General features: G+C 44.3%; 1 protein-coding gene across 1 annotated transcript; it reads right to left on the reverse strand.

Annotated features, from left to right (window-relative positions):
* Window positions 1–137: 137 nt before the first annotated feature.
* On the reverse strand, window positions 138–22,847 carry LOC148914122 (WD repeat-containing protein 7-like). The gene is made up of 19 exons (XM_089026353.1): window positions 22,678–22,847; window positions 22,235–22,266; window positions 21,452–21,605; window positions 20,736–20,800; window positions 20,271–20,350; window positions 19,562–19,721; window positions 18,823–19,043; window positions 17,680–17,875; window positions 17,059–17,454; window positions 16,203–16,633; window positions 15,678–15,965; window positions 15,205–15,403; window positions 14,903–15,124; window positions 14,132–14,478; window positions 13,431–13,643; window positions 12,488–12,570; window positions 12,275–12,374; window positions 11,993–12,097; window positions 138–680 (listed from the first exon to the last, which is right to left on the reverse strand). The coding sequence occupies exons 1-19, from the start codon at window positions 22,845–22,847 to the stop codon at window positions 498–500; spliced, it is 3,645 nt and encodes a 1,214-aa protein (XP_088882479.1). The 3' UTR covers window positions 138–497.
* Window positions 22,848–22,849: the final 2 nt, after the last annotated feature.

Raw genomic sequence — 22,849 nt, forward strand, 5'->3', positions numbered from 1 at the left:
TTTATTTATTTATATTTATTAAAAAGACAAGTTATTTTAATTTCAAATTAAAGGTTAATTCTCTGCTAGTTTAACTTAATATTTTTATTAACATCATACTTTTCTTTTAGACCCCCCCCCCCCCCCCACCCCTCAGAAATTTACATTATTCATCATGGTGGATGGATATTTTGTGGCTTATCTATGGCGTAATATAATTTATACAGCACAGCTGACATAACAATACGAAAAAATACCAGCTTTACAATCTATAGAAGGAGTCACAATAGATATAACAAAAGAGCAGAACACCGGAGATAACCCTATTTTGTACACACATATTAACAAAAACTTGAATATTTTTTGAATAATAATAATAGTGATAATAAAAATAAATGATATTTTATTTATTCATTTTTATTATCATTATTATTATCTAATAATTATTTCAGTTTGAATATCTCTCTGAAATACTATACAAACTTCAATTAATGATATCTAATAATATTTAATATTATCTATATTGAGTATTTAAACTCTTGGCCATCTGCCATCAGTAGGATGACGTTCTTGTGATTTATCCAGACCAATCGAACAAGCTTGAGAAGTGCTGACGATAATTGAGTAGCTGTTTTTCTTGTTTTGTACGTTTTCACACATTTGAGAGAGCTGCTAAGCATTCCAAACAAACCTGACCCAGTCTGGAATATAAATTGAAAAAGGAGTTGAAATTTTCAATTTTTTTTTTCTGGCATGGTTAAACATTAGCCTGAGAAAACAGATGTCCTTTCACTACCCCATCCCCTCGCAAAAGTAAGTTTCACTGGGGAGCAGGGGAGTGAAAGAATATCTGCAACCCGCCACCCAGTTAGCTCAGTTGGTAAGAGCGTCGGTCTGCTATGCGGAAGGTTGTGGTTCAAGCCTCGGCCGGACCAACACTCAGGGTCTTAAAATAACTGAGGAGAAAGCACTGCCTTTATAATTAAATCTGCAAATGGTTAGACCTTCAAGTCTTCTCGGACAAGGATTTAAAACCGTAGTACTGTCTCCCATCCCTTCTTAACCTACAGTAAAATGGGGGACATAAAAGAACCTGTTGAATTATTCGTATAAGAGTAGGGGATTGTCTCCCAGTTCAACAGCCTATCCCAATCTGGAGGCATTAATACTAACTTACTAACAAATCACTCATGATTGTAAGCTGCACCGTTGCTACTAGCGCAGCAGCAGTAAGGGGGGCGCGCGACGCGCCGGCATACACCTAAATGAGGCCCGGGAATAACCCGCAGTGACGGGGCCCTACAGGGGGTCTGGCGCGGCCGGGTGGCATTGCAAATGGTCCCTTACTGCTGCTATGCCACCCGAGTCTAAAGATATCTAATAAATATATGATGCATGAGTGTAAGAAGTTCAACAATGGGTGGTGTGTAAGTTGTCTAAGTCCCAAGGTCGTCATACCTAAGCCAGAACCCTTTTGGTGTTGTGGTAACAAGATGCAAATAGAAGAAGATACCTCTGCGCAGTGTTACGAGTGTGGTAAGAATATTCGTCATGCCGTGCCAAATGCTACTAGAGAACAGTATTATGCCAACGGAGGTCGTACGAAGACCCCATACAAGAGAATAAAATACTTTAGGGAGTGGATGGGTTACATCCAAGGTTTACATCCTGTTTACTTGGATGACGAAGTGAAGAAGGAAATTATGTACCGTTTGAAAGAGCCAACCCCACAAAGCATGCGAAAGGTCTTAAAAGAGATGAAGTTAGGGAAACATTACAAGGCTATCCCTTATCTTTTGTCTGAGATGACGGGTAAGCGCATTCCTAATGTCCCGGATATGCAAAGGGCGGAGTGGTTGTTCTGTCGGTTGGACAAAGACATCCCTTATTACCCTGATACGATTTATGAGATATTCTACGAGATCAATCCTAACCACCCATTGTTAGAATGGATTCCTAGAAGATGAGATGCGTAGTTGAAATCCATTGGGGTTCTTCTCAAAGGAAATATCTACTGAGCGAGTTTTCTTTGTAGATCTTCCTTTGCCTCTTGGTAGATCTTCTTGCGAGATTCCTTGGAGAGGTCTTTTATGATGGTTTTTTTATTGCCCGACTTTAGTTCATCATATTTCCTTTCCTCTGCAAGGATCAGAGAGAACTCCACGTCGTCAATCTTACGGTCCCGCAAGGCCTGGGAAATAAGGTCGGTGATGGTGTTGGCTTTTGCTCTTGCTATGGCTATATGTGTGTCGTGTTTGGATATCTTACCTGACAACTGCTTTATAATGCCTGTCATGACGGCAGAAACAATGCCACAGACGGCTCCAACGCCGGCTAAGGGAACGCCGATGACTACGCCAGGTCCAGTAAGGGAAGTAGCAACCCCAGTGCCTGTAAGAGCTACGGACATGGAACCCGAAGTTATAGCAATCTTGTGTAACACGTTGCGCGCTCTGGCATACTTCTTTCTAACGTTTTCATAATGTCTCGCTTGGCCTTCTAAGTAAGACAGGATTAGATTTGCCTTGTTGAGGCGAAAGTTACCTGCGTTAAGGTCTTCGGAAAGTTCAGGGTAGATAGGAGGTGCGGATGGTATAACGTCCATTATATAATAATGTACGACGCCTTTGGGAATGATATTCAAGAGCAACCATATCACGATAACCGGGATTATGCCAACTGGAGGGCCTTTAGGAAGATGTTTCCACACGCCGACCCTAGTAAGTTCGAAAGGCGACCCGATGGGATTTATTTCAATGGTTCCAGGATGTACAGCAACGCAGACTTGGAGCCCGTTCATAAAGCTCCAACGCCTGTTCATAAAGCTCCAACGCCTGTTTACAAAGCACCGACGCCCAACTTTCCAGACAACTTGTTGTTAACCACGGGAGATTATCCCTTTTACGACGCCGAAGGGGGCGTGAACGACTTTAAGACGATGGTAACGTTCTTGAAGATCTCAGTGGGCAAGCAATCGTTCGATGTAGTAGTAAGGAACATCTACGGGGAGACGATGTTGAAGCATACGTCGGGTAAAGAGGCCAGGGAATGGTTAGCAGGCCCCAACATGCGTTATTGGCCGCAGCAGTTGAACTTTGCTGTCTGGGCTGCCACTAAGGGTTGTGGTGTCGGTGCGGATATGTTACACATTCCAATAATGCGGTTTCATGTTGCCTTTACGGTACGAAGATTGTTAAAGGAACTCAATGTGCCCTTACCCGGAGACAAGGCATTTGATCCTTTGGATAACCGATACGACGCTGCAGGGTTAGAAAGGTTAATGAATGAGTTCAAGCCACAGCAAAGGGACTTTCGTTACAAAGAAGGTAAGACGCATGGGTTGGGTATTGTTTACGTTTGGGGTGCCGGTGGTGAGAGGCCAGCCGATTATGAACATCAAGAATATCCAAGTCATGAGTTGGAGTTTGGTGACATGGGCGGCGATAAGGGTAACAACACGTTCATTACCCGAATTCAGTCGAACTACCTCGGCACTTGGGATCCGTTCGTGTTAATGAAAGGAAAAGGTTTAAGGAACCTAGCTAGGATTAACCGTAGTATTGAAGCATTCGTGTATTGTATCTTAGGAGCGCAGGTAAACACCCGTAGTCCAATCGTTGGATCCCAAGGTGCTTCGCGTGAGACGCAGGAAGAGTTCCTGACCTTATTTGAGTCTGCAATAATAGAGAACGACATATCCAAGTCAGTACAGAGATACCAATTAGCGGTGCAGCAGTCAAAGGCAAGATTGGATTATGCTTTATCACCTGGTTGTTGGTTGATGCCAAGTAACCTGGTTATTAACACCCATTCTGTGGTGGGTTACAACAACAAGTTACAACGGGCTACACAAGATATGAAGTTTGGAGTCAATGACGTTAACTCCGACACTACCAAGGGTATTTCTAACTTCGTTGAGAAACCGAAGAAGGAACACATAGACAAGCCTAAAAAAGAAGTGTACGTACCCCCAAAGAAACCCGTGAAGAAGGTTACCGAGGAATATGACCATAACTCATTAAAAGCCGGCTTAGCAGCTGCGAGCATTGGTCTGAGCTATTATATATGGCGATGAACAACCCCTACGTAGCTGGAGTAGATTGTGTCTATACGACTTATACAGGCGAGAAAAAATACACCCAGGCGTCTTGGGTTGATGTCACGGGGATGTCCGTGAATTTGAACTACTCGGGAAAGAAGTTAATCCTTTGTAGTATTTGCATTGGCACGAGTAGCCACGCCAACGTGGGCTTTAGGTTCCTGGATGAGAATGGCGTACTGCAGCCTATGAGAAATAAGACAAACAACAGGGAGCCTACGCATTTCTCCGTAGAGCCCAACCCCGGCAGCGCCGAAAACATCTCGGTTTGGACTTTCCACGTGGTTGCTGATTGCCACGGGAAGGTAAAGCTGCAAATGAGAGTAGACGACACGGGCGTAGTAACGATAAATAGCATACATGACCAAAGAGATCGACCTTATAATCACGCTACCATTAGCACTCTTACGGTGCTTAGCCTTTAGAAGCAAATTTATTTGCTGAAATATATGAATCCACACGCGAAGGAAGATTGGTTTCTCCATTACCTGGAGGAAAAGGAGTACGTGGGCGACAAGTGGCAAGACGCCGGATTGTGGGTGGAGGTTGGAGGCCTGGGATTGATCATGTGCACTATTTGTATTTCGGCGGGGTACTCATGCAATGCCGGTTTTAGGATCGTTGATGAGAATAACCACCCATTACCGCCATACAGGGTAAAAAGTAATACCAGACATCCAGTTCATTTTTCGTCGGAGCCCGTTCCTCCGCAAACGGAAAACATGACTCCGGTAACTTTCCATATGATAGCTAATTGTCAATATGCAAAGCTTCAAGTTCGCCCCAGCGATGCCGGCCGCATACGAATAAATGCCGCCCCGACCGTTAACCCTTCGACGGATGCTACTTGGAATCATAAGCCCATTAGCACCATGAGTGTGCTGCCGCTAGTTCCGCATTATCAAGGCGGTGCGAATACTATCTTTACTTATCCCCAGTCGAGGATGCCTCGGGCGCCCGACGACGATAAGCCACCAGTAATACACGAGGATAAGATTAACCCTTCATCTTCTTCAGGAGTACCACTCCAATAGCTACGACTAATATCCAAATGTTATTCCCCACAAACTTTAGCAGTTCTCCGCCGGCCCTAAGCGCCAGGCCAAGAACGCTACCCAGCAGCCCAGGAAGACCGGCTGCCATCTTTTTTCCCAACTCTGTTAGGCCATTGCCTAACTTCTTCACACCAGCTCCTGTAGCTTTAAGGGCAGATATGATTACCCCTACGACGCTTGAAACGGCGACTGCAAATGCTAAAGGTACCCCATACTTCAAGAGGGCCCTTTTTATCTTTTCTTTGGTGGTTAGTCCCAATTCCCTTTCCAAGTTCTCCCTTTGCGCTTGTAATTCCGCCAGTCTCTCCTGAAGGGCTTCTACTTCCCGTTGAGCTGCTTCCCTTTCCTCTTCGGGGCGAGTTTGATCTTCGATGACTGTTCGTTGCCGCTCTATTTGCCCCTCCATGTCTTCAATAGCCTGATCTCTTTGCCGAAGTTGCTCCTCTTTAGCGTTGATTTCAGCAACCAACTGCCGCCGTTCCTCTAAAGACCTAGTTATGGTGGTCCGTAAGTCCTTAGCTTCCTCATTATTAATATCTAGGTCTTGCAGGGCAAGCTGGAAAGTCTTTTTAGCGCCATCTTTTTCGCGTAGGGCCTTGTCTCTTTGTCCTCTAAGTTCTAATATGCGTTGATCCTTGTCGTTAAGTTCTCTGCTTTGGGCATCGAGGAGCAGTCGGTTTTGTCGCATGTATTCTGCCTCCCTTTCCTCCATCGCTTCCTTTAGTTCTTCGATTTCCCTTATCGCCTCAAGACCTTTTTGTTGCCGCTGCATTATGGTCTTAACTCTTTCGACGGCTTCGTCAAAATTCTCACTATTTTCTCTCAGTCTTTCGGGTAAGTTGGGTTCTCCTAATGCCTTTCTAAGGGTTGAAGGAATCTTTTTATCTGCGTAGTATTTACCATTTAAGTCCCTGATGACATATGGACGAGCATTAGACCTATTTAACCTTGCTACTATGACTTCCCTACCCCATTCGTTATCCGTGTTAAACATTACTTGGACTTTGTTTGGGTCCCAGTTTGGGAATTCATCCTTGATCCTATCAAAGTCGTCCGGGGTTTCTTCCATGGATTCGTTCATTTGTTCCTGAACCCTACTAAGCCATGCAGCGCTGGGGGCTTCAGGAATGTCGCCGCCTGGACCTACTACGTAATCCATTTGCAAAAATTCTGGAACGGGTTTGTATGGATTTTTTCGTGTGAACATACGATTTAATGTGGCCTTGACCCTCCTCCACCTACTACCAAACTTGTCTCTTAAGGCTGCGTCGTAGATCAGGGGGTCTTCCTTGCCTTTAGTCCATGCGTCGTATTCGTCGTCGTTAATATCTGCTTGACCTTCTTCAGTAAGGGGATCGAAATCTAATCCTTCTCCATCCATTATATATGATAAGCTCAAAGTTAAACCCCAATGTATTGCCTAAGCAGGTTGGTGGGCTGAAAGCAGAGCGCACCTTTCATCGGGTTACCTTTACCCCCAGCACCGCAAGGCCAGGAGAAACGCTGTATGTGGGTGTGCCCCGTCTAACAGACAACTTGGTGTTGGTTCCTGGGACTTTGGCCTTGAGGTTCGATCTAGCGGTACAACCAAGTACTGCGGACAAGCGCTATGCCGTCAATAACGCAGGTAGGAACTTGGTTTCCAAGATGCGCGTAAAGTTCGCAGGGGAATCCTTGTTGGATTTGAATAGGTACGACTTGTATGCCACGTACAAAGATTTGTGGTTGACGGCGTTCGACCGTGCACAGAAAGTAGAGCAGGGAATTGGAAGCGTTATTCTTCGTAAGCTTCGCAGCGACACCAACCCGGCGCCTACGGACTCCAGCGGAGCAACCGCAGTAGCAGACGCGACGAGGGTAAAGACCGCCTATGGTAGCAAGTACGTTATCCCTTTGGACTTTGAGGTGATTACGAATCATGGTGCGTATTATCCCAGACAGCTAAGTGAGTTACAGTTTGAAGTAACCTTGGCGGACACCACGAACGTCATAGGAGGAATGGACACCGCAATTAGCGGGGCTGTCGATCCTTATTCCATCAAGAACTTAGAGCTGCAGTACGAAACCGTGTACAGCGAAGATTTGGCTCGTAATGCGGGTATGGAGTACAGCTCTGGCAAGGCATTCCTTTACGACCACGTAGTGATGTATAAGACATTTAGCTTCTTGGATAAGACGGATGAGGTTATTAACCAAAGTATTAATATCCCCCGAAGAAGTCTCACGGGGTTGATGCTGGTGTTTGCCAAACCCTACGAAGCCGGTAAGCGCGACTCCGAGGCCTTTCATAACCCCAACATTACCAACGTTGGCGTGAATATCAACGGGGTTCCAAACAAGGTGTACTCGCAGGGAATAAAGCCTGCAGACGTCTACAGGGAGGCAATGCGTAAGTTTGGCGACCAAATTAGCCCCGAGGAATTCTTTAAGGATAAGTATGCGTTGTGGATTGATATGCGCACAACGAACGATGAAGACCTACATGGCCAGGGTTTACGGTTGGTAAATACCCAGGATGGTATTACTTTGGAGATCAAGCGCACAAAGAACTCCTCCGCGGGCGACAGCGACAAGATAAACTGCTACGTCTTCGTCGTGTCTGACGCGCAGCTGAGCGTTGAAATGAACCAACTAAAGAGCTATAAGCGCGTCTTGAAATGGCCCAAGCTGCTGCAAGTGGATGCGGGGACGGAGTTCATGGGCGTGGTTACCAAGACCCTGAAAGACCACAGCACCAAGATTAGGAGAGCCGAAGCAGAGTACCACAGGGGTCAGAGCATTGTCGAAAGATTTAATAAGACCTTGGCCGAGCGTCTCTTTGGATACCAGTATTGGAAAGAGCTGGAAGATCCCTCCAAACGCAACAGGGAATGGACTCAGAGGCTCCCCCAGGTCGTCGCGGCTTTGAACAACGAGGCGGCCAGGGCTACGGGAATGAAACCCAAGGATGCCATAAAAAAGAAACACGTGGAGCACAAGTCCTACGTCAGAAGTTCGAGGGCGGTCGGACTGAAGGAAAAAAAGCTACCCCGCGACATAGTGGTCAGATACCTCTATCAGCCGGGGGAACTCGAAGGCGGCAGTAAGAGAGCCACGGATCCTAACTGGTCCCTGGAAACGTATGAGATTTCGAAGTCCGTCACCAAGGAAGGGCAGCCCGTGTTGTATTACCTAAATGGCCCAAGTCGCGGATTCGTCATGGAAGAGCTGCTCATAGTCCCCAAAGACTCAGAGTAGCGCAGCACCACGCGCCCGATTACATTCCAGGCAGGTCAACCTAACGTTGCCCCTACAATGGCCACGCTTGTTGTTAATACGATCTACAGAGAACTGCTGATCGTCGTCCGGGTCAAACCTCCACAACAAAGGTATGTTACACTTAGCACACCTTGCACCTTTCTTGTAGACGTCGTCCACACACAGGTCGAACGTCATATTTTTTTCTCTGTCGAGTCGCTTGTAACGGAGAAGCTTCTTAGCAACGTTCTCCTTAGCTACTTCTTCTGGGGTGTGGTCGTAACGTAACTGCGGACCCCAACTTCTCTTCAACTGCTTGGCATACTCCACGCGACTCACTGCGGTGTATATCAAATTACTCCAACACAGCCGCTGGTCTATGACCCATAAGGTTTCCTTTATGGTGAGTCCCTGCACGCTATGGACCGTCATACAATAACCCAACCGCCAATCGGGGTGGGACGTTATTTTTTCCACCTTTCCCATGGGCACCCAGGCTTTGTCGTGGGTTACTGCGTTCCGTAGTTGAATGTCAGTACCAGGTACCCAGACGTCCCTCTTTTGCATGCGAGTGTCGTGGGGCTTGTAAGAAACGGGCACCAAGTGATTAGGAAAGCGTTCTCTGTGTACCTGCAACAAATCCTTCTGTATTCGGGACTGTGCGGCACGTTTACTGCTCAACACCAAATCTTTAGGATGCCATGCGAGTAGGAATTCTTCATACTTCTTCGCCCGCACACGCTTACGTAACGTCTTACATTGGTAGGCGTCGCTAAGGCCCCGTAATTCTGCTTTTAGCTTACGTATTTGATCCTTACTACGGTAATCCGTGTTGATTTCTTCCACGTGGTCTACTATTTCTTTCAGCCATTCATGGGGCATTTCTCCAGCTATTGGAGGTGGTTGGCAGGGATCACCGGCGAATATTACCTGACACTTCCCCCTTAGGAACTCTACGAACTCCTTGAGTATCTCTAAGGGCACGGTACAGATTTCGTCCCAAAGTATCACCGACGGTATGTTGTGAATGGCTTCAGGCACCCACTTCTGTCCATTCCAACGGAAGAAGCTGTGATAAGTTTGTGCGTCGTAACCCTGGCTGCATAGTTCCCTTTCCAGGCGATGTGTCGGCGTTAACACCTTTATCTTGGGAAACAACTGCAAAACCCTGGTAGTCTTACCACTACCTCCCGTACCATGTAGGTAAGAAAAGCGCTTGTAAGAAATGGGGTCAACAGCGGAAGGCAGCATTTCCTTAGTAGGTGTTACTGCACCCTTCGTGTGTCCACCGTGGTATTCTACGCGACCTCTCCACGCCTTGATCTCTTCATCTTTCACACGCCACTGACCACTCTCCGCTAACTCGTCTTCAGTGTAGAACTCCTTCATCTTTTCTAACACTTCCGGCTTCACGTACAAGGAATCCGTGGCTACACGTGGTATGTCCTCTTTGTCGAACCTTAGCAACATCGCAAGGAGGTTAATGTGTGCATATGCCAACATACTGGCACGCAAATGGTAATATTGCGGCCTGTAGTCTTGATAATAACACAAAGCATTCCATTTGTATGCCTTTTTCTCGGCTTCTACGAAGTGTTCCCACTTCTCCACAGACACCATGGTTCCATCTTCGTGCGCACGTTTGACTAAGAAGCTTAGTTCGCCGTCATCCGTTATCAAACGACGCTGCATGTGTTTCTCTCCCTCCTTAGCCCCTTGTGTGAACTTTCCTATGACCACACGTGCGGTAGGGTTGTGCTCCGGTAACCATTGTGTGAAGGCGCTGTGGCAGAGTATGGCTTCGTGGGCTGTGTACGTCATAAGTCCATTCTCTTCGAAGAACTTTAACAGCGGCACCGGCATCCATTCCTTCTCCTGTAAATGCTTACCGTACCACGCGTAGATTATGGGATGTAAGCCCTCTGCTAACTCCCATGAGGTCAACCTTACGAACCCCGTAGCAGGAGCGTCGTAGCTGCCGTCTAAAGACACACGAAAGAACTGTGAGTCTGGATGTCCATACCGGTCATAATACTCCTTACAATCCCCCAATCCTTTGAAACTCGCAGGGTAACAATGTTTCATGTCTAAGGAGACGTATTCGCCTTCGTCGTACTCCATGTTCCAAAGACCTCCGTGACCATGTTCTACACAGGCTTTGGATATGTCAGCGAATTCCTTAGGCGTGGGCTTCCACCCATTCCTCTTCTTTGCTGCTAAGAAATCCAAACTACGACTACTAAGAACTTCGTCTGAGAAGTCTTCTCCTAGAGTTTCACAAGCATCTTGAATGCATCGTTGTTCGACTTCATGGCGGTAAAGAGTACCATCCTGTGTCATAAACTGACTCCCTTCCGCGTCCATCAACCAAACAGAGCTTTCTTTGACCAATTCTACCAACGGCGAAGTCTTGTAGACCTTGATTTCCTTCTTCCTGGGGAATCTAAGTTCTCTCCAAGCATGTCCGTTGTGTTGGTAAATAATTATGGGAGCACCCCTACCTCCGTATTTGTGCGTACCTGGGTAAATGAACCCGCCAGTAATGTCTTTCACGTGTATGCGACGTTCTAAGGCGGTCTCCAACTTCTTAATGTTGTCTATGGTGGCTCCGGCTTTGTGTGTGTCCTTTTCCCATTTCCTTATGGCTTCTCTTCTCTTTAAAGTTAACTTACCACCCCGCGTGGAATCCTCAAAGAACTCCCTTACTAACTTCGCAACGCAGTTACCTGGATGTCGCATTGGTTTGAGTTTCTTGACATCTGGCTTCTTAATCTCATAGGCACCGTAGATAACTACAGTAACTGGGTAAGCAACTTCGTAGAACATCATGTCGATACCTACGAGTGCCCCCGGTCGCGTACTTTCACTTAAGACAAACAAGGATTGTTTACCAAACGCCCTAATGGGATTACGGCCCTTTTCAATTATCCATTCGCCATCTAAGTACTTTATGAAAGTCAGCTCCAAACGGTAGTTACCTTCAGGCATCAATTCAATAATCCTCTCTGCTCTTTCTTCGTTCATCGTTTCATCTGTATCTCCCTCCATAAAAGTTGTGAAGGCGAAGTCGGCGTCTAAGCGGTCCAATACCTTAGTTCTCAGCTTACGAACAGTCTTGTTACGTATGCTCTTGATTGCATCCATCTATATGTAAGGAATATCTTAACCTTCATTTACCATACCCGGCATAGCAGCAGTAAGGGACCATTTGCAATGCCACCCGGCCGCGCCAGACCCCCTGTAGGGCCCCGTCACTGCGGGTTATTCCCGGGCCTCATTTAGGTGTATGCCGGCACGTCGCGCGCCCCCCTTACTGCTGCTAGCGCCTTAATATGCAGCCCGTAAAGTCCTCCACTGGTCATGATTGTGGAGAGCATTGAGACCATGTAAAAATGCGCTATATAAGAACCCCGTTATTATTATTATTATTATTATTATTATTATTATTATTATTATTATTATTATTATTATCTGTTTCCTCCGGCTAGGGTTACTTTGGATTGGCAAGAATTTAACATTAGGGTAACATTTTAATCTAAATTGGGCTTCCTCTGGTGTGACCAGTAGTGACTAGTATAGGAGGCCTAGATCCTAATACACAGGAAGCCCAGTTTTCACATACCTGCCAGAAACAGATGGCAGAGTCTCCATAGCTGTAGGAGGCAAGGACCTTATCGTCAGGGGAGAAAGATAGAGCTATTACTGGAGACTTGTGGGCATTAACCATCTGAAATAAAGAAATAAAACTGTGAATGAAGGAAGTAAGCAAGCAAGCAAGCAAGGCAGGAAGCAAGCAAGCAAGGAAGGAAAGGAGGAGGAAGAAGAAGAAGAAGAAGAAGAAAGATCAATAGAGTACTGCCACCATGCGATGAAAGTGACACTGAAATATCTCTTACAGCTGTACCTGGCATCTTGAAGAACGAAGGTCATACAGGGCAATCTGTCCAGTCTTTGCACCAACAGCTAAGCGACGTGACTGATGTGAATAGCTCACCATATTGAACCTGTCAACAAATTGGTCATCAACATTTTACTTTTCATAAACCTGTTAAGGTGCACTACATAACAATTTGCGTATTATTTTTTTTAAAAAAGGACCACCTTTGAAACACGTTACCTGCAAAGCCCTGGGAATAGCTCAGTCAGTCCTCTTTCTTTAATACTTTTTTGGTCCAAACAATATGCGACAACATCTACAACCTGTTTGTGGGGGTGGAGATATGTTGGAGTCAAAAGACAATCACACACACACATATGGATGGACAAACCGTGGACAGAAGTAGGGGCAAAAATGGCAGGATGGATGAACACACAGACAAACTAACAGACTAGGATAGACATAGGATAGAAAGACAGACGAACGAGGACAGACATACGTACAACAAATGGACAGAAAGACAGACGACTGGGCAAAATAAAACAGAAGGATGAATGAGGACAGAAATACGACAATAGGACAGAGGATTGCACAAACTGCAGTGACAGATGCACGAATGGACGGACGAGGACAGACGGACATACGAAAGACAGACATACAACAGACGGACATACAACAGACGGACATACCACAGACAGACATAGACTTACGACAGACGGACATACGACAGACGGACATACGACAGACAGACATAGACATACGACAGACGGACATACGACAGACAGACAGACATACGACAGACGGACATACGACAGACGGACATACGACAGACGGACATACGACAGACAGACATACGACAGACAGACATACGACAGACGGACATACGACAGACGGACACAACAGACAGACACAACAGACGGACATATGATAAAGGATTGCACAAACAGACAGAAAAATGGATGGACGAGGACAGACATATGACTATACGACAAACAGACAGACGGACAGACAATTTTACAAATAGACAGACATAAGGACGAAAAGAAGGAAGATTATCAAGTAGAGGAATGGACAGACAGACAGACAGACAAACAGACAGATGGACAGACAGACAGATGGACAGACAGACAGATGGACAGACGGACAGACAGACAGCACACAGACAGACAGATAGCATACTCACATCTGTTAACAAGTCCACAACCTCCTGTTGTGTCTTCTCAATCATAAGGTCAATAATTCTCAGTATTTCACGTTTGGACCTGTTTAACACTGATGTCGTCTGGACTTCAGCATTCTGGGAGGGCTGGTGACGAACGTGGCTGTATACCGAAATGGCTGATGGGGAGGGTTGGTTGAATGACATCGAAGATAACGTAGAAACACTTCGAGCAACCTTGGTGGGTTTAAAAAAGACGTATTCCTTACTATCAATCACGTGACCTTTTTGACGCGTTCAAGGGTTTCCCAAAGATGTCTTTTTTTATAATAGAGCGTCTTCACTCGAGTTAGAAGGCAGCCATGTTGGTGTACCAAACATTAGAAACTTTCTGAACAGTATTTGCATAAAAATAGAATTTGATTCCCCGAGGATAGAAAATGTATTGTTTTGGTACACCAATATGGCCGCTGTGACATCACGTGAAAACGCTCTATAAAGGTTCTGCACTATTGCTTGCCGGCGCACATAATACGGCTTGGACTGCCGGTGGTTGGATGGCAGAACAATAAAATCCCTTTGCTCTTGGGAAATGAACTCCATTTTATGTAAAACGATCGTTTTGTTCCTGCCATCTAACATGGCTGCCATCACGTGATGGTGCAAAAATTCTATTGAGGAATTTCAATAAAAAATATAAACTCAGCACAAAAAAATTGACAAACCTCTTTAGCAATTGTAGCGATAAATACTGATGGTCTTGCCGTTGCTATTAGCGACAGCGCATGCCTAGCAGAGCGACGAGTGTCTGCAGCAGGGGACAGCGGTAATCCTTTCTTGAATGAGAGATCGCGGTATTTATCGTCAGCGGATAGCTCCAAGAGTGCAAGTAATACCGCTGACACATCCATATATGGTTCCCATATTGTGAATCCTCGACCAATCAGATCGATAGCTGCTCTTCTGACTGACGTGTGAGCGGTTTGTTTGGAGGAAGGAGTCTTGAGTAGAAGGTACATTAAAGCTTTACCCGTGTGTCGTACGGTGTTATAATCCATGATGGAGGCTTCAGCTGGAGGAAATGAAAACAAATCAGCAAGATTTTTCAAGTAAGATCAGCATTCTCTTCCTCATCATCATCAGCAACATCACCATTACCATCATCATCATCATCACCATTATCCACACCATCATCACAATTTATAATATGACCACCATCACCGGCAACGCCACCAGAGCAATAGACCCCTTACATTGAAATCAAGGCAGCTAATTTTAGAGGACAAACAGAAAAATTCAATCTCCTGAGAATTGGAAACCTATTGTCATGCCCTCCAAATTGAGCTACATTCTGACGTGCCGCAAGGTGTCTATAAAAAGAGCAACAAACAAAAACAACAAAAAAACAAGAAAAGAAAGAAAGAAGAAAGAAAGAAAAACTGTGACAGTAACCACCAAAGTTGCAGAAATACAAAGATGTCTGTATCGCTCCGTACTTTCGTTCCCTTTACGGGCCTTGGCTTTAGAATTCCCGCCATTTCGCTTCTCGTACACCTCCACTTCTCCTTGAAACTCTGCGCCAATCACACCCATCAAAACAATAGCTGTTGCCTGGCGACGGCGCATGTCATATTGAAGAAGCTTCTTGACGCTGGACAAGACAGTGCTGACATCATCACTTGGGAAAATCACCTCGTCTTCATAAGACTCCAGACGTTCTACTAATTAAATAATAAATTACTAATTAAAACAGTGTATGATTATGTAACAAAGCTTATTAATTATGATACGTTCTTACCTCCGGGACCAAAAAGCTGGGGGCTCATAGGTGCTGATAGATTAGGGTCTAATGTGGACTCGGATGCAGACCCTGCAACGCTTGGGTCTTCTAACTTTTTAGGTAGTTGTGGAGCCCAGGTCTCGACGACCTTTTTTCGACACTCGAAACCAATTCTCCGGAGCTCTGCAAGAAGAATGGCCTGAGCTGCTTCACGCACCTAGAATAGAAATACCATGAACTTAGTGACGTCATTTCCGGTAAGGCGAAATAAGATTTATATATTTGTAAATGCAGGAGCGTAGCAAGGTCTCGATTATGGAGGAAGCATTGTACCATTTTCCCGCCAAATCCACAGGAATCCCGCATGATAAATGTTGGTGCCAAAAGCAAATTTTTAGGGGGCACTAGGACTCCCCACGCTAGTGTATAAATGAGTGGGCAGTTTGAATATTTGACATTGGAAAATACGCGATTTTTAAAATTTATTTTACCTCCAAGCATCTGTCTTGCCATCGTCGCGCTAAGAGATGAAGTAATGGAGGCTTATACGAAGGTACTCTCAACAAATCCGCCAGCAAGCAACAATGTAAGGCAGCCAGCTGACTCCACCCAGCTTTAATATGCGCGCGATGATTCATTGCTAGTTGGACGTCAGAGTCTTTGGACGCGGATCTTGGGATTCCTTCATTATCGTCTTCATAGCTCGAAGAGGACATTGGGATATCACGGCTGGCGTTGGTCAGAAGGGCAAGGCGCTTCTCTGACGTAATAAAACTGACCTGTGAAAACAAGAAAAAATTTTCGTTGAATCTCTCTTGTTTTACTCTCTTAGCGCTTGGGATCCCTAAGTGGTAAAGGAGACAGGAAGGGTACAAACCACAGGTAACCCACCAAAAAGATGAGAACGAGAAGCCCTGCGCAGAGGGTTGGTTTGATCTGTTTTATAATCTATGGAAAACGCTATTCGATTCGTTGCGCATGCGCATTAAAAGCTAAATGATAAGTATGTAATATACCTGGTTCATGCTCATCAAGGTATTTGCTACCGACACGAGTCCCACAAGGTGTAGCGTCGTCAGAGCCGATGACAACTGCCAACGAGAATGCGAAAACTTGTCTTCGGAAACGTTCGACGACGTTCGGCGCTTACGAACAATTTCTTCGGCGAGTAGTCTCGGCATGGATTCGGAAATTTTCGGTTCTTCGTTCGATTCTTCACCATACCAGCCTGGGAACATTAGGGAAAGTCTTCCGCCCCGTGTCATGAGGCCAAACGAGATTGGCTTTGTCGGTCTCAGAAGTCCCAGGCGTTCCACGCATACTTCATCCATACTAGAGTCCAGTCCCCAAGAATGTAGAGCCGAGATCATGAGCTGTGCAACATCTAGTGTCTCATCAACTGGCTGCATGGAGAGATTTGTCTTTCGTTTGCTTTCACTTGGCTTTTCTACAAAATAAGACCCAGTATTGAATCACTCAAGCGTGCGATTCTTTCATATAAAACCACAGGGAGACCAAAAGCCAGAAATGACATGCGACTTTCGTCACGTGATTTGCGCCGGTTACATTAATGGACCTTGCATGTGACGTCAAAGCAGCTCAATTTGGAAAGCTTAATCTCCCGAGAATTGGAAACCTATTTTCAAGTCCTCCAAATTGGCTTGCATTCTGACGTGCTGCAAGGGGACTATAAGTCTCTCTACACTCTTGTTGTGTCATGTCTCAGCTCCCTATGGACGCTTAAAATTCACACACGAAACTCTATATGTTCTCCGTTATCTTTGTTTGTTTTGCCCTCTGGCAAGATGGCCGCCATAACGTCGAAAAGTCCATTCAGTACTGTGATCTATAGTTCAAACGATTATTACTTACTCGATAACAAGGAATTCTCCTCTTTCATCAGATGACAAATGAGCGCCTCTGTATCAAACAGCATCACGTGAATCTCTGCATCACTCACTGCAGCCTTGGTAGACAGCACCTTAAGCGGCACAAACCCCGTACCAACCACCGTATCCCCGTCCTGCGTCTTTAAAGTCGCTGAAGAACTAGATGATGAAATCCCTGCTTTGGTTTTAAGCTTCTTGACGGCAGCCGTCGCAGCCTGGGTCGGGAGATTTGAGGTGAGGTTGCTAAGTTTCTTACCTAGGGCTCCTCCTTTGGATTTGGACGGGACAGTGGTTGAGGAGACTGGGCTGTTTTCTTCGTCATCGCATGCGGAGAGGATGTCAAGAGCTACTTGACCATTAACGCGTCTATCGAGATGGCCTAAAAAAAATGGTATAAATGAATTCTTGTTTTTCTCTCTTCTCTTGAACCATGAATGCTGCGAGCCTACGAGGTGCCAAAAAAATGATGATGATGGCCATGATGTAATGATGGTGGTGGTGATTATATGATTTAACGGAGCCAAAACGCTTTATCCCAGCCTTGCGCGTCACTTTCTACACGAGCACAAAGCAAATCCCTGGAGCGAGCCTTAAAACTCCTTACCAGTCTCCATCTGCCAGACGTATACCGAGCCATCCGAACATCCAACAACAAGAAAGTCATCCAAAGCCCGCCATTTGATAATCTCCACCGGAAACGTGTGTATCGAAGCGACCATGATAGACTTCCGCTCTCGTAGGTTGAGCAAAGCGACCGAGTGGTCAGCGGCTACTGTACAAATACAGTACTGCACGCGATTCTGTTTAAAAAATTCAAAATGTTGAAATATGACGTCACGTCGTCTAGACAACCAAATAATGTATCCAGGTTTTTATTTTCTAGTTACGTGTGACGTCCACGTCTTTGTCATTTGAACCATTCAGTTTGTTTCCATGTGACGTCATCACCGCCATGTTGGTGTACGTTAATAAAAGATTTCTCGTTAGCTTCTCTTGTTATGTACACCAACATGGCCGCCAGGTCTTTGTCATTTGAACCATTCAGTTTGTTTCCATGTGACGTCATCACCGCCATGTTGGTGTACGTTAATAAAAGATTTCTCGTTAGCTTCTCTTGTTATGTACACCAACATGGCCGCCAGGTCTTTGTCATTTGAACCATTCAGTTATGACGTCATCACCGCCATGTTGGTGTACGTTAACAAAAGATTTCTCGTTATCTTCTCTTGTTATGTACACCAACATGGCCGCCAGGTCTTTGTCATTTGAACCATTCAGTTTTCCATGTGACGTCATCACCGCCATGTTGGTGTACGATAACAAAAGATTTCTCGTTAGCTTCCCTTGTTATGTACACCAACATGGCCGCCACGTCTTTGTCATTTGAACCATTCAGTTTTCCATGTGACGTCATCACCGCCATGTTGGTGTACGATAACAAAAGATTTCTCGTTAGCTTCTCTTGTTATGTACACCAACATGGCCGCCAGGTCTTTGTCATTTGAATCATTCAGTTATGACGTCATCACCGCCATGTTGGTGTACGTTAACAAAAGATTTCTCGTTAGCTTCTCTTGTTATGTAAACCAACATGGCCGCCATGTCTTTGTCATTTGAATCATTCAGTTTGTTTCCATGTGACGTCATCACCACCATGTTGGTGTACGTTAACAAAAGATTTCTCGTTAGCTTCTCTTGTTATGTACACTAACATGGCCGCCACTTCACTGAGACAAGTAATACTTACGCTACAATCCGGGGGGGTGCAGATTAATCGCAAGATCTCTCCTCCATGGGGACTAAATGTGCAAAGCAGATCGCCGCTGTAAATGTCCCACAGCTTGACCGAGAAGTCGACCCCCCCGGAAACAAGATAGTGTTTATCATAACGCTTGTCTTCATCTCGGGGGTACAGGAGACACGTGACCCGGCCACGATGACCCGTTAGTATACGATGTGATGGCCACACTGAAGAGAAAGAAGAAAGTAGCTTAATTAATGAATTAAAATATAACTAAATAAATAATGATGATGTTTGCTGGTGATTATGACCATGACAGTGATGGTCATGATGATGATAATAGTGATGATACAGTGATGATTGTGATAATGATGGTGGAGATAATGATGGTGATGATACATGATGATACATAATCATCATCATGATGATGATGGTAATGATGATGGTGATGATTATGATGGTAATGATGTGATGGTAATGATGATGATGATGATAGTGATAATGAAGGTGATGATGGTTATGCTGATTGTGATGTTGATGATGATGATACATAATGATGGTGATAATGATGGAGATAATGATGATGATGATGACTATTATAATGATACAAATGATTATAGTGATGATGGTGATAATGATGATGAAGATGATATTGATGATGATGGTGGTGGTGATGATGATGATGTTGATGATGATGGTGATGATGGTGGTGATGGTGATGATGGTGATGATGTACGTCAATCACCTGGTGATTCTCTGTTTCTCTTGATCCTGAACAGCTGAGTGATAGCAGCCTTAGCAGCCGATATGATAACAATCGACCCGTCCTCACGTCCACATACAATACGTCCCTGTAAAGGTAGATACAGGCTGGTCGTGACAGGTATTCCGTTATCCTCACCGTTCTGCAACAAAGAATAAATTACATCAAACGTAATAAACTAAGAAAACATCATCTGGAACAAAGTTCTACTCTCGATTCCTTGTTGGTTAGCTCAGCATTAAATTAAGTGATCTTAATCCCAAAAATGGTAATCCCTGATTTGTTGTGCGTTAGAGTGGATGCCGGAATAGGAGAAGGGAGGAGGCGAAACCTTTGACTTTAGAGGAACCTCTATGACAAACCTTCTTTCTCTTCCTTCCTTCCCTCCCTCCCTCCTTCCTTCCTTCCCTCCCTCCTTCCTTCCTTCTTTCCTTCTTTCTTTCCTTCTTTGCTTCCTTCCTTCGTTCTTTGCTTCCTTCCTTCCTTCTTTGCTTGCTTGCTTACTTGCTTCCTTCTTTGCGTCCTTCCTTCCTTCCTTCCTCTTTCCTTTATTCCCTCCCTCCCTCCCTCCCTCCCTCCTTCCTTCCTTCCTCTTTTCCTCTCTTTCCTTTATTCCCTCCTTATTTATTCATTAATTTCTCTCTTTGCTGCTTTAAGATTTAGCTAAGAACTCATTGTTCAAGTATATTACCAGTGAGTCAATGAGTCCACAGGGTGTGCAGAACGTGTCCCAACAATCTTGTATACGGCATTCCAGTGTCGGTGGGGTACCTGTGGAAACAACAGAAATATTCAAAGCATTTCAAAATCTTGGTCTATCTAAAATCTAAAAACTTGGTTTCTTTTGTTGTTGTATCACCAACTGGGATATTTACAATAGAGTTAGTCTAAATTCTAAGTGAAAGCCCTAAGATAGAAATGAAGAACCTCAAAAAACCTCAGGACGTTGGTTATGTTTTTTGAAGTGGAATAGAAAGCATGTTCTTTAATATTTTTTCCCCGCAAAATTCGCTCAAGCCCCCCAAATGTAGTGGTAGTGCCTGTGGAACAAACCTCAAGGAAGAGCCTCTTAGAGTGATGGTTGTAAAATACAAGTTTAAGTAAGTTTGCAGATACAAGAGGTTACATTGTACATGACTACGTTTTTTATGTTTACCTGTAGTCTTTGCTTCTAAGTTTTTTGTTTTCAACATTTCACCATCAATTTTCCACACTGTGATGCTAAAATGGGAAAATACGAGTTTAGACAAAAGTAAAAGAAATTAAAGTACCTACATTATAACCAAGAGAATATGAAACAGTAATGATAAAAAGGTAAATTTTACACCGTGAAAAGATGAAAAAACTTACTGACGTTTCGGACGCTACTCCTTCGTCGTTTATCATGATTACTGTTTCATTAGAAACACCGACGCAGCTCACACTAGTTTTTAGCTAGTTATCTCTTCAAGAGAATATGAGCTAGTCCATTTCCTCTTGGTATAACCCGTCTTAAAATATTCTCAGTATTGATTCTACAAGGGGTAAGCTGAATGACCCTTGAATGACCCCAAAAAATTCCATAGCTTGAGTGCAGCTAAATCATGAAGTTACAAAGAATTTTCCATATCCCCTCGGCATCTCGCAGTTCAAGATGGCAACCTTATGAGTAAAAAGGTTTATTTTCACAGACTTCATGAAACCTTGGTTTTGCAGTGATGTCATTTCGACATCTTCAGATCAGCTGGATGACTGCGAGCAGTCCCTCCATTTCCCTTGGTCACTGTCTGTCTGGCTGTCCGTGTCAATTGGCCAAGGAAGATTGGTTACGAGTCAAAAGTCCCTGGGGGAGGGGGATGGGACTTTTGACTTGTATATGGATTCAGCTGTTACCTTCCATTAGAGTTTCCCTTCAGAACCAGTTTATAGAATGGTTCTCTTCTGCCGTACGAGAAGAACATGACACGGTCACTATTTTCTATGTTGGTCTGGTCTGGGTTTGATGGTTGGTAGATCTGGATCACTGTTGGGTTAACGAATGGGTTACCTGTGGTGTGAGCAAAGAAAGAGAACAGTTGTAAGTTGGTAGACAAAGATTATTGCTATGATGATTGGTGATGATGATGACGGTGGTAATGGTGATGGTGATGATTATGGTGATGATGATGATGGTGATGGAGATGATGGTAATGATGATGATGGTGATGATGATGGTGATGGTAACGATGATGGTGATGGAGATGATGGTAATGATGATGATGGTGATGATGATGATGATGGTAACGATGATGGTGATGGAGATGATGGTAATGATGATGATGGTGATGATGATGGTGATGGAGATAATGGCGATGATGATTATGGTGATGATTATGGTGATGATGATGATGATGGTGGTGATGATGGTGATAGAGATAATGGTGATGATGTTGACGGTGATAATTATGGTGATGATGATGGTGGTGATGATGATGATAATGATGGTGATTATGATGAAAATGGTGATGGTGATGGTGCTAGTGATGATTTTGATGATGATACAGCATAATGATGATGATGTTGGTGGTGACAATGGTTGCGATGATGATGACAAATCATGATGCAGATGATTGATACCTGGTTATAAGGAAATATGCCATATACTCAATAAACATATTCTAAATATAATAAACCCACCTGTACCTGTCTCCACAAGTCCAGGACAACAACTGATGACAAAAATAGATATAGAGGAATTACATGGGCGTGCGGAGATGTGAAATTTATCTTTGAGTTTTGAAAAGATCTCTCACAAGTGAGCGTAGCGAACGAGTGAGAGATTTTCAACACGAGAAGAAAAATTTCGTATCTCCAAGCGCCCATGTAATATTCTGTTTATGATATAATTATCAATGAGTATGTTTTGGCTTTTTCAGGCAATTCTTTTCTGTGTATTTTGAATAGCATCGCATGGTGTTATCTTCACACGTGAAAATAACATGTTATTTTCACGGTGTGAGATAATCAATTTTTCGAAATGAGAAAAATAGATATTTCATTGGTAATTTATATAATAAAAAAATTTTAACGAATTTATTTTTTAAAAATCACACAGAAAAATAAATAAAAAAAAGACTCACAGCAAGGAAGCTTGATACAAGATAAACTTGTCATCTTTACAACCAAACCATGACAAACCGTCAGACAGCGGCACCAAAATCCCCACCCCCGGCCACTTTTTTCCTTGCGGACATGACACGGTGGTGAGAACTTGAAGTCGCTGCACATAGAGCTGAATTAAAACATTCATCA

This window comes from Actinia tenebrosa, unplaced genomic scaffold, assembly GCF_029948245.1.
Source record: "Actinia tenebrosa isolate PJP-AT-01 unplaced genomic scaffold, QUT_ActTen_1.0 PGA_scaffold0__85_contigs__length_37466705, whole genome shotgun sequence".
Classification (NCBI taxonomy): domain Eukaryota; kingdom Metazoa; phylum Cnidaria; class Anthozoa; order Actiniaria; family Actiniidae; genus Actinia; species Actinia tenebrosa.